Consider the following 11668-nt stretch of genomic DNA (forward strand, 5'->3'; position numbering starts at 1 on the left):
ATTACGAATACTGTCGGAGAGCCTTTATTGTGAAACAGCCGAATTCCTCATCACGACAAGAAACTCTCCCTCTGACGGAGAAATTATGTACTTCAGCTACATACACACACACAACGACACTCTGCTCCGTAGCGGCGGTGGGTTTATTTTCAACATTTTTAGAACCTCAACGGGCCAATAGTCGGCCTCATCATGCAGCGTGGACGTGGAACAGCCTAGATCACTCGCTCCGTCTTTCGCTCCAGAACGACCGTCCGTAACTCACTAGTATCTCCTCGCCCTTTTTGATCCCTTTGAATCCTTTTATTCCGTTATTAACAACAACAAATACTCCCATGATCCCAGCTTCTCGTTCTTTAAACTCGGCATTAGGCTTCACGGTGACGCCGCGATAGTCATTTATCATACGGGCTTCGTTACCGCCGAAACGTGCATCGATTGCTATGCCTCGGTTGGTTCCCCCCACGTCTCGCGTGAGTACCAAATCGTAGTTTGATGCTTCATCGGTGTCCTCCGGGCTTGTTTCGTGATAGTGGCCCAAGTAGTCTAGTATATGGGTTCCCGGGGTTAGATTCTTCGTTGCTATAGAATATTTCAAATTTTTAACAAAAAAATTAAAAATAACGTTAGCCAAGTTAACTAAAACTCTTTTTGTCTCGTGCCCATGGGCCATAATTATCAATTGTGGGCCTTTAGGCTGCACCGGCAATTGGGGATATATGCATACCAAACAATCCGTATTCACCATCGGCTGGGTGTGACAAGTCCGAAATTTTTTTTATAGCCACATTCTCGGAGGGGGCTGTAGCGAATCGAGGCCCGGGGTTGCCATTTGGCCCAAACCCTAACGGGCCGAGAATCGTCTGATCTAACTTCTTCGACAACGTAGGTTTGGTGAGATACTTGATGTCCTGCGGCCAGTTCTTGGGTTTAGAACTTGATGCCATCCTGTAGTGTACATCGGAGCTCTGCAAATGGTTTGCGTGGAAAGAAGTACCAGGTTGAAACTTCGGTTTTGAACATTTTCGATTTCAAAAAGGTTGAAACCAAGAGGCTGATACCAACACATAGATCCATTCCTCCCAACTCAAGTTGGAACAGCAAAGATTCATGCATATCCGCGGCTGCACAGAGCTGGATTTGGTTAACATTGGAGAGTATTAGTAAACATAAATGTTCCGGCTAAACCAAATTTGCTGCTGTCAAAAAAAAAAAAAAAAACTCAATGAAGAATAAGGCTTCTAGGTCAGATGCTGTGGGCTCAGCTTTTTTTTTTTTTAACATGATCGATAATCCTGGGAAGGGCATATAAGGACAGAAAGACGCAAGCTAGACGCCAAAAAAATGAAAGTATATACTAATGGATAATTCATGTATATGATCCCAGATCCTGTTTATTAACAGATAATAATAATAATATAAACATGCACAAAGTGGCAAATTTTCAACAATATACGTAGAAGAAAAGACCATGCGAATCGTAAGGACAACAGCGAGGAAAAACTTTGGAACATAATATAAAACCAAGCCACAAAAAAATGAGGCTGAATCGAATATCGTATATGCTTGAGGATGTCGATGCGCGGTTGTTTCAACGAAGGTACCGGGTTGGAGGTAGTTCCGAAATGCTTGACTTTGTAGGACTTTTAGAATTTAATATAGTAGTAAAACACCGTTGAAAGTTGAAAGTTGTATGTTATAATAGGTGGCTGTGACCGAGCGCATTAACAAAACCGCACCGAAGTTAGGTCGTATAATCATAGTAGCCTCGAATCTGTCATCATAGTTGCTAAGGCAGTGCAAGATGCATGCACTTTTAACCACTGATAACAAAATTGGCTTCGTTAGATTCGCATTCCGGATTCTCGCAAGAAATAGCGTCTGCGCTCTTCAGCCTCCTGGACGAGTTCTAGAGCTAGTTTCAGGCTTGGCGCAAGGTGTGCGTAATACTGGAGCTCAGTGATCACGTCTTTCAACATTTTGTCGATGTTGTCTACGAATATAATTAGCCACTAACCACAACCTAATATCACGAATTTGGTACTCACCGGCGGGGGGTAAAACGGCGGCAAGGGAAGGTGACATTGTTGCGCCCATTACCAGAAGGCTCTGGGAAACCATGCTATCTTAATTTTAGTAATCGTTCCAAAAGAAAATTTGAAGCAGAGCATGACTTACGAGAGTGCACCCTGCCACAGGTAAGGCATATGTCCCGCATGGCTATGAAATGACGTAAATGGTTAGTTCGCAGCTAATTTTATATAGAAATGATTACTCCGTACTGTTCAGTTATATGCTCCAACTGTCTTAGGCATGCCTCCAAACATTTTCGGCAATTCTCTCGAACCACTGTATCCATTCCAAGCTTCTCGTCCTTCAAGACAGCGTGTATGTAAGGGCGGAATATGATTGTCCGACATGCGAAATACCGGAGCCTTAAGACCGTCTGGATCGGGTTGCTAAGTTGAACTCGACTATGTGGGAATTGTAGCGCCAGTGGTAAGCTCTCATACCATTGTGTTAGTTGGTAGTCGAGTTCGCCAACAATGGGTCCCAGGGAGGAGATCGATCGTTCTCTGTTTGTTTCGGAGTAGATCAAATGACTGACACGGTTGAGGAGACGCCTCAAGGCGATTTCGGCGAGAAAGTACCACAGGTCATCCCGGACACCAGCAGGCGAGTCTTCGTCTTCGATTTCAAAGCCGCAAGGAAGGCCTATTGATTCTTCAAATGTTACAATCCCGGAATGCGGTAAATCCAGCTCAGCAAGCAGGTCGCTGGATTTGAATACACTAGTATCAGCTAGATGAGTATTAAAAGGTCCAAAATAATAGGAATTGGTGGTCTACCTCTCAAATAGCAAGGCGTTCCAGAACACCCGCTCGCTAAGTTCTCTGCTCGAGGTCGGTAGTAGAGCAGGTGGATTGGTGGTGAGCAGAAGTTGTAGTTTCATACTGATGCTGCTCAGTAATGTCCATGCCTCCAACGGCCGTACCAAATAGAATAGATATGCGGAAGTCAAGATCATGCATTGGGCGGATAACATTGTCGTCCTGGTCATGAGCGAAGGAAGTAGTGCCCACGCAGCGGAGAAGTAGGACATCCCTGGTGGATCCTCGTGAATTGGAATTCGTGAAATTGAACCTCTGGTACTAGCTTGTCCCAATGCTAGGACTAGTAATACCACGCAGCTTTCTGGGCCCGTTCTGAATCCTTGCGAAAGGGCGGTTTTGTACAAACTTGTCCAGTTGTAAGGGTTGACGACGGCGTACCATACATTGACTCGTTCGAAGTAGGCCTGAACGTAGGCATTCGTGTTGGAAAGGTCGAGGTTCATGCTAGTATTGAATTGTAGTGGTGGCCGTTCTAATTCAACTTGAAGAAGTGTCTCTGGCGAATAAGGTAGAGAAACCAGGTGATTAATCTTCGGCCATTGCAATAAATTCAAAGCCGGTGTCGAATGGTTCTTAGGCATGCTCGAGATATTGTTGATATTTGACCAAGCACCCATCCCGCTAGTGAGGTTATTACCCATCCCAATATTTAATTGTGCCATTCGTCCATCTCCGCTTAGATTTGTCGAGTGGCTGATAGCAGGAGATGCCGACATTGCCATCCCGCTACCAGGTGGGGTAGAAGGCAAAGCGTTCTGCAGTAAACTCTCGATGCGATTCAGATGTTCCAAGATCAGCTTATCTCCTGCGTCGAGTTTTATGCCTGGTTCGCGGTAGATGCACTCCGCGTTTAACTCGATGCAAAGTCGACATTTTGGTCGAGATCCATCACATCGAGACTTCCTTGATCGACAAACTTCACACTATACAAGCTTGCCCATTAGTTTCAAAATGCACAATCCTCTAGAATTTAAATAATATTCTGGGAAAGAAAGGCTCACAGCTATCGTGGCTCTTCGTCGAGGATACTCGACGCCATCTGTATTCGACCGCTTCCGCCCATTGCCAGTTTGTGAAACAGCGCTCATCGGGGCTCCTTCACCGGGGCCTTGAGAATCTGCCCGTTCAATATCTGGCCGCGCACTAGTTGGTTCAGCACTTGCGGCTTGTGATGTTCGTCTCGCAGCGCCATTTCCATTCGACATGTTGTTTCCGTTGGTCACTGCATCTGATGTGTTTATTGATAGTTGTGGTACGCCAGTCCCTGACATTGCAGAAGACGGCGAGGCGTCCGGTGAGGACGCCATAGTTGTTTGTATACGGCTTAGCCGTACTAGGGTATTTGCGTTATTGTGTGATGTCGATGTCGGTTTCCGAATTCCAAACAATCTGGATCGAAAGCCACGCCGTTTATTCTGGAGACTTGCTCCCAACTTAAACGGTCCTCGATTAACTACTAGAGGCTCCAGAGTTGCGACTGGTGGGGTGATTCTAGGGAGACTGTGGTGAACCTGGAAGTTGATGGATCCAGGTGACAATAGTGTCGAACAAAGCAGTGTATACTCAAGATGTTAAATACGCAAATTGGGTAATATGTAGTGACTGATCAACTGAAAGTCACTTCAAGATCACGGCAAACTGAATTCGTTAGTTAATAGTAGTGCTGTTCTAGATCTGATAAGATCGAAATTTTGTATCTGTCGATACTAATACGTCGGTTATGGCTTTGATAGAAGATATTGCTGGTGTAAACGAGGAAGAGGAGTCGGTAAATCGTAGTAGTAAAAGAGATAAGGCTGCCCAAAACCTGATTTCATAGGTTCATGTGGCGACAAGAAAGCGAAGAAATATATATTGAGCAGGGCTACCCGGAGAAGAGCGGTGGCGAGTTACTCGAGTGCCTGAGAATGAACAGAAGGGCGAAGGACAGTCTTCTAGAAACCAATCATGTCTTTCCCGTCAATGCAGCTTTTGTCTAGCTACGTCCAGCCCATCGCTCCGCAAGGGTCGTCGGGTACATTTTCAATGGATATTAAAAAATGATATGTAGTTATTTATTTTCGGAAAGACAGGACGAGTCCAAGGGTCGATGCCATCTAAATTCTGAAAACAGTGCCGTCTACTAAATGCCTATTGAAGTTAGCTTCAAACATTCTTCGGGACGTTTGAGGAAAACAGTTACTGAGAGACTTGAACAATCGTAGATCATACAACAGGTGACGGGCAGGTTTGGCAGTGTCGGGTAAAAAGTTTGATTTCTTCTGTCTTCTTTCAAGGAGGAGAGTAAAGAACAAGGGGTTCTTGAAGGTTGGGAATTGCTTCCCGTCAGGTGAGATACCTCGCAAAAGAAATAGCACTTTTGGGTTCTGGCACTGTGATATTTGCGATGCGAAGGGCAGGGATTCGACAGGACTTGCGGGGTTAAAGGGAGAGGAATTCCCATTACAAGGGACGAGCGATTATATGTAATAGTAGCTCGTGATTGCGGGGATGGGGATGGGGATGGGGAAAGGGGAGGGGCACCTAAAAGACCCCGGCGTGGATGACGAGAAGCTTTGATTCATCCGCAGTCGACAGGATATGTTGTAGCCGGTCTCGTCTACTGCCTCGCAGACGCGAGGCTGCGCCAGATTGATATTACAAGCCGGTCACAGCAATTCAAGGCACCCAACTGACGGAGAAAATGAGATGAACTTAACTGGTGGCTCTGAGGCATGGGTATATGTTGTATCCAGTGATCAATAAAAGAACGGATATTATTATATATGTACATCAACTCACACAGTTTGAATGGGCAAAAGAGCCTGGTGCTCAAGTTCGAATTCCGGATAAGTAAGATGCAGCAGGCTGTTTGTCCAGGCGCAACATAACTACCACTGCAAATTCTAGCGATAAATAGCCGTTATATACCATGGGCAAAGCTCGGAGCGACGAAGTGGGTCATGCGGCAATCACTAAGAATTCATGCATCCCCAGTTATAGCATGAAGGAGAACAACCTTAATCAATGTCAAGTTTTTAAGAAGGCTCCACAGACATGCACATCGACAGGCAAAGGTTGTTCTAGATGTGCCAAGAGCTTCCGTGCGTCGTCAAACTGGCCCCATGTCAAATCTCCGTGGCATTCAAAGAAAGGACGACTTTGCCTCTCCTGAACTTCGTGTTTTTGTGATCTTGAGAGGTTCGGCCAATAGGCGGAGGGATATGTCCCATCAGCAGGCTATTTTCTTTCTAGAAGTGATATTTTGCTCTTCGACTGCAGCATTCAAGTGTGTGCCAATTTGACGACAAGGGTCTCCATAGGCGATCAATGTCAAGCCGCCTCGACGTTTTCCAGAGTGTATTAGGAACTGTATCCAGGCAACCTGGCATCTCGTACAATATATCCCAGACGGGTGTGGGGAATTATTCTTCCAACTCCGATGGACAAGTCTCGTGCTCTCTTCTCAAACTTGCTGCTTCTTCCTGGGACGATTCCACCATGCTCTGAAACCTTGGTGCTGTCCCAGCGTTTTAACCGGAAGCACCAAGACCCACTCCGGCGATGGGACAAGCTTTGATGCCCGATTCACGATGGAGCTACCCCAGCGCACGGTGACAGTTATGGAGGTGTGAATACGACATCACAAAAATTTACGACAGTATGTCAGCAAAAGAGCAAACCAAGCCAAATTAGTTCAGTTCGGGCTCTTGTGTAGATCTGATTGTGCTTCCACATAGGAGGATACGTACTGTTGGGTAATGCTGAGGCGGGAACTCTCTAGTCTGAGCGGGATATATAGATCGATATCCAGGCCCATTATTCTAGTATTATGCTTGCTGTCACGTATAAGAGAGTAAGGAGTTCGCATCAGATATAGCAGTCAGTGCGCGCGGGTGACGTGGAGATCGAAGAGAGGTGTTTTCGAGAAACAGATCGGACGAAGCCGTGTTACAGAACACCCCAAAATATCTTGTGCGACCTTGCTTAAATCTCACAACTCATATTAATTCCTCGGCTGTCATAACCAATGCTCAGATTCTCTTGAAAGACCGCTGATGATTGACCCCAGATTTCGGCGATAAAATATGTCCTATAATATAGGGCTTTGGATACTTCGAAGACGGGACTCGCTTCGGAACTCATGACGGCTAAGTTGCTTGACAATTTTAATTTTTGATTATCCATTCCCCAAGCATCATGGGCAGGAAGGTTGACAATTTTAATTTTTGATTATCCATTTCCCAAGCATCATGGGCAGGAAGGCCAACACCAAAAATTACGATATAGATATATCACACTGGTATATATGCTATTATTCAATTGTTGGTAGCATTCCCTGCTTCTCTACATGACACGTAAGATGCTTTCTAAGATCACCATCGAGTATATAACGGCTGCATGGGATATAGCGTGTGACAAACAACCCTTCAGTTTTTAATCTCCCCTGGCGCCCATAGCTAGAGACGCTATGCTATACTCACACGAACTATACTACTGGTATATATTCAAGTTCATATCGGTTCACTCCCCCAGGCAACCGCCTACATATTCCAGGATATATTTTCTCTTCCCGGTTCTGTTAATACCGCATTGTTAATGTCATTCACTTCGTCTCTCTGAATAAACCGAGCGAATCACGTTTCGTCAGGAGATCATGATATAGCGCACCACCAGGTCAGCCGCTGCACATGCGCATATGCAAGCCAAGATGTACATTTTCTCTTCGCATGTCGAAGGATCGACGCGCCACATGTTTCGCTCGTACAATACGCACATACAATATGCACATATATACGAACAATATGACGCCAAGAGCGGGTCCTCTTTTCTATAAGGATAGGTGTGTAATCAACTGCGACGGGGTTTGGGTGCGGGGTGATTTGGCGGAGAGAAGTGGTGGAGTGGTGGAGTGGTGGAGTGATTTCTGAACCTGCAAAAAGTATTTACCCGAGTCTGGGTATTCTACTTCAAGCAATTGGGATAAGTGGACAAGGAAATACTTCGGCTCACAGGAGGGATCACGTTGACCCCGCAGAACTTCGCCTCAGCGAGATCGCGAGGTTAGAAACATTGGCCCGCATCGAGTATTTTGCCTCCGGTAGCGAGGTCTCATGGTGTTTTTTACCATACCCAGCCGTTGTACACAAAGTGTCGTGATCTTGCAAACGAAACGGTCAAGTTGGCGAGTACGCATCTAAAAATAATTTGATCCTTTAATCTCGCCACCGGACTTCAAGGCATGGCCTATTTTGAGGTCTCCTCGGTTGAGATGTCACCAAAGCTCGAAAATAAGTTCATTATCTGGATTCGTCGGTCGGCAAACGGAAAACAGATTAGACAAGTCCACGGTTCTCTCAGAAAACTGCATGACTGAAACCCAGTGGGATCTCATAATCCGCTGGCGTCTGAATGCTGCATAGACAGGGTCTAGCGGTCCGAACTTCCCGTTTCAATTGATGATCTGATATTCACGCAGTCTATTGGGTAGACGCATCTACAACTGATTCGTTAGATCCCACAACGTTTCGCCAAAGGTAGGAACGAAATCAAAGCCCACATTTACAACCACCGTCGGACAAGCAAGCATCCTTTCATCCCATAATTTGAATTCCATTATGCTGTGGAAGCGATGTTTCGCTTGCAGCCAGAGTCTGAAATCTGACCTCGCGAAATACAACGTTTGATATATAGCCAAAACCGTGTTGTCTATGATACCAGAGAGACAACATTGATAGACTGTCTCAAAACCAATATGATCGGGAAACGACATAAGGATATGAATAGAAATCTTTATCCGTTTGTCAAGAAAAGCACATGGGGAGGGGTAGAGATAGACTTTAGCGAGATAACTTCGGACACCCCCACCTCCACTCGGCCCGTCGAATAGCTTATAGTGGCTCGAATCGAAGGAAGCCATGAAAATCTTGAAGATATGCAATATCTCGGAAGCTTCTCCTACATGTCCAATGACTAAAATGCCGCAGCAAATAATCCCTTAGCACCTAGGCATTCAAATTCTTTTGAGTTATTGCCAAATTTAACTTACCTGTGGGGAGTTTCGAGTGTATCATCATCATCCCGTCGAAGCTTGAAGTTCGCTAGAATAGCAGCGAGGAGAAGTGACATTTCTGTCAATGCTAGACTATATTTAATTGTTAGTCAGCTCGTCAGCATACCTCTTATCCTATATTGCCTTGTTGCATTGTGATTCGTACTGTTTTCCGATACAGCCTTAAAAGAATGGTTAGTCTAAGGATCGTTCCATGGAAAGTTTCAAAAATAGGCCTACCTCTACCACCGGAACCAAAACTCCACAGCCTTCTTTCAAGCTCCTGTACCTTGTCTTTGTCCGCATCAGACTCGATAAGCCACCGGCTAGGTTCCCATTGCACGTTTCCGAGATTCTTCTCGAATTCTGGAAGAAGGGTTAAGTTGACTGCTCGAACCGAAGAAGAGGCTAAAGTGCCTGCCGGAAGCCAGAATCCGTCTACCACCCGGCCACCAGATGGCACAACTCGAGGCAAAGTGACGGGGATTGCGGGAAATATCAGTAGTGTTTCCTTGATCACGTTGTTGAGGTATGGATTGTTCAGAATGTGGTTAATCTCCGCCACAGTCAAAGGCTGGTCAAATGGGGGCAAATCGGGAAGGCTGCTTCTAATCGTTTCCTGGTATTCATGATGTTCGGGAAGTGAAAGCATGGCAAGAAGGAATGAAAGCGTATCACTCGTGGTATCCATCCCTGAATGCCGTCAATGATCTACCGAATTCAGAAGTTTGCAGAACGGTTATTACGTATCTTACCTGCAAGCATATGATCCTAGCTCGGTAGACGTTACACCGTTAGTGGTGTCCGTGCTCTTAAGCCGGGATAATACGTACCATTGACTCACTTGCGGCCCCAAATTCATCGAAAATCTCAGATACTTTGCCTGAAATTTTGCCGGAGAGAAGGTTCTTTGCGACTGTTAGTTCAGGCGACGGGCGGTCCTTGAGGCCCCGCATGTTATTGTAGGCATAGTCATGAAGAAAGGTACCGCCAATGTACTTAGAATCCGGATCTACCCTTTGTTGAATAGTACGGAAAACTTTCTGGGTAGTTCTCTCAAATGCTTCAAAGCATTTTAACGCAAAATTGAAATCGGTCCAAAGATATATCTATGAAGGATGTGAGTATCAAAACAAAAAAAATTTATGTGAAATGTTGTCCGGCTATAACATCTAAGACTTTCGAGCCTGAAGCCCAAAACTCACCTTTTCCCTCCTTGTTGGGACATACCAGTCATCAATAGAATCTCGTTGAAGTTTAACCTCTGCACTATCCACAACAGACCTCAATGTCTTCGTGCCTCGCTCCCCCCAAAGACATGTGCACTGACATTGTCACACGCAAAATAAATATTGACAGGATAGATATCAATAGAACGCCCCGGCCCATTTTTTGATTCGCTTCCCTCTCTTCGAACGTATTTCACGTACTCCCCAACCGTCCGCCAAATGTCGCCTTTGCTCGCCTCTCGATTTAAAATATTTGTTAAAGAATAAGAACTCGCAATCATTCGGCGCCTCCAGGAGTGTGCCTCAGAGGTGAGGGATGAGAACATATTATACCTCCCATAATGGGTGAACATGGCGTAGAGAAAACCTATTTTGGACGCACATAGAATTAAATATTAATATATTTATTCCACAAATTATAATCATATAAACACCTGTGAGTATAAGTCGCTCATTCTAGTACTTCACTTACCCTTCGCGAATCCGCCTTCACGGCCAGATCCCGTGTAAATATCTTTCACGGCAGATGTGGATGTAAATGAGACTTCATTTGGCCCCACTCGCACCACCGGTCCATATTTTCTATGGAGGTCGACGATGGTATCTGTTCTCTGGTCTTTGTAATCATGGTAAAGAATCCATAGTCTAGTCACTGCAGCAAGTTTTGGACCCGGGACGGTTGATAACGGCGAAAAGAATAGCCGGTAAACGGTGAGATTGAGTCCATATGCAAGAAATGGTATTAAGAAAGCCAACAAGGGATAATTGACTACAGACTCAAAAAGCATAGAGCTTCCGAGCTTTGCTGAAACTTGAAGTATCGCCATAGAGGCTAACCGTCTGGTGAGCTGCGGCTAGTTTCCGAAGCGCTCGGTAATTCTCTCTCCTTCGCTATGTTGAAATTTTGAAGAAACTAGAATTCTAGAAGTTGTAGTCGCGATAATCCTTGAAGTTTCCAGGGAAAATGTTGAAAGTACGTTTTCTCCTTGTGTACTGATCCTGAGCCCCTCCTCCCTTAGGCAATGTTTTGACCGATAATCGAGATGTAAACAGAAGCTTGGATGTCTATTATCTATCTTTGCTATCGTCGAGCTCTCTGCCAATGCGCCTCAACTATAACTAGCGCCGATACGACGATATCTGCAACATGCACAACACATTTTATTACGACAAAGAATCGTAGCCTCAAGATCGCGAGACGAGGAATCCAAGTTTTTGGGTTTGTATTTGAATTCTGGCACCCCCTGCTGCATGATAGGGATAATGCCTGAGAAATTAGAACTGAAGTGAAGCAGAAAATAATTATATTGCTCGGAGTCTATACGTTCATCGGAGTGCTATTGACACAGGCAAGCATAGATCTAAAGATAAAAGGACAACACCTAACAGATTCCATGCATCCAGAATTCCGCCGAGGCTCTATAGCCAGGGATGTGGACTGTCATATATCATGACATGCTCCAGTCTCTGTCCTGGGCCTGCCACCATGGTACCACGTGGATCATAGTAAATAT

General features: G+C 45.2%; 3 protein-coding genes across 4 annotated transcripts; all 3 read right to left on the bottom strand.

The window, feature by feature from the left end:
- Positions 1-220: 220 nt before the first annotated feature.
- DFL_002847 (uncharacterized protein) lies at positions 221-947 on the bottom strand (the record flags this gene model as incomplete). Its single annotated transcript, XM_067631693.1, has 2 exons — positions 221-582; positions 728-947. The coding sequence occupies 2 exons, from the start codon at positions 945-947 to the stop codon at positions 221-223; spliced, it is 582 nt and encodes a 193-aa protein (XP_067494214.1).
- Positions 948-1844: 897 nt separating this feature from the next.
- On the bottom strand, positions 1845-4201 carry DFL_002848 (uncharacterized protein; the record flags this gene model as incomplete). Of its 2 annotated transcripts, none has more annotated exons than XM_067631695.1 (6): positions 1845-1993; positions 2049-2122; positions 2179-2220; positions 2283-2777; positions 2850-3817; positions 3896-4201. In XM_067631695.1, 6 exons carry the CDS (start codon positions 4199-4201, stop codon positions 1845-1847), a joined length of 2034 nt encoding a protein of 677 aa, XP_067494216.1. The 2 variants fall into 2 exon arrangements, with proteins under 2 accessions (XP_067494216.1, XP_067494215.1); XM_067631694.1 differs by having other exon boundaries at positions 2283-2792.
- A 4124-nt stretch (positions 4202-8325) lies between these two features.
- DFL_002849 (uncharacterized protein) lies at positions 8326-10507 on the bottom strand (the record flags this gene model as incomplete). Its single annotated transcript, XM_067631696.1, has 10 exons — positions 8326-8370; positions 8434-8534; positions 8836-8846; positions 8923-9018; positions 9092-9107; positions 9166-9618; positions 9681-9696; positions 9759-10034; positions 10131-10194; positions 10356-10507. The coding sequence occupies 10 exons, from the start codon at positions 10505-10507 to the stop codon at positions 8326-8328; spliced, it is 1230 nt and encodes a 409-aa protein (XP_067494217.1).
- Positions 10508-11668: the final 1161 nt, after the last annotated feature.

Source organism: Arthrobotrys flagrans, assembly GCF_004000055.1.
Source record: "Arthrobotrys flagrans strain CBS H-5679 chromosome Unknown unitig_3, whole genome shotgun sequence".
Taxonomy (NCBI): Eukaryota; Fungi; Ascomycota; class Orbiliomycetes; order Orbiliales; family Orbiliaceae; genus Arthrobotrys; species Arthrobotrys flagrans.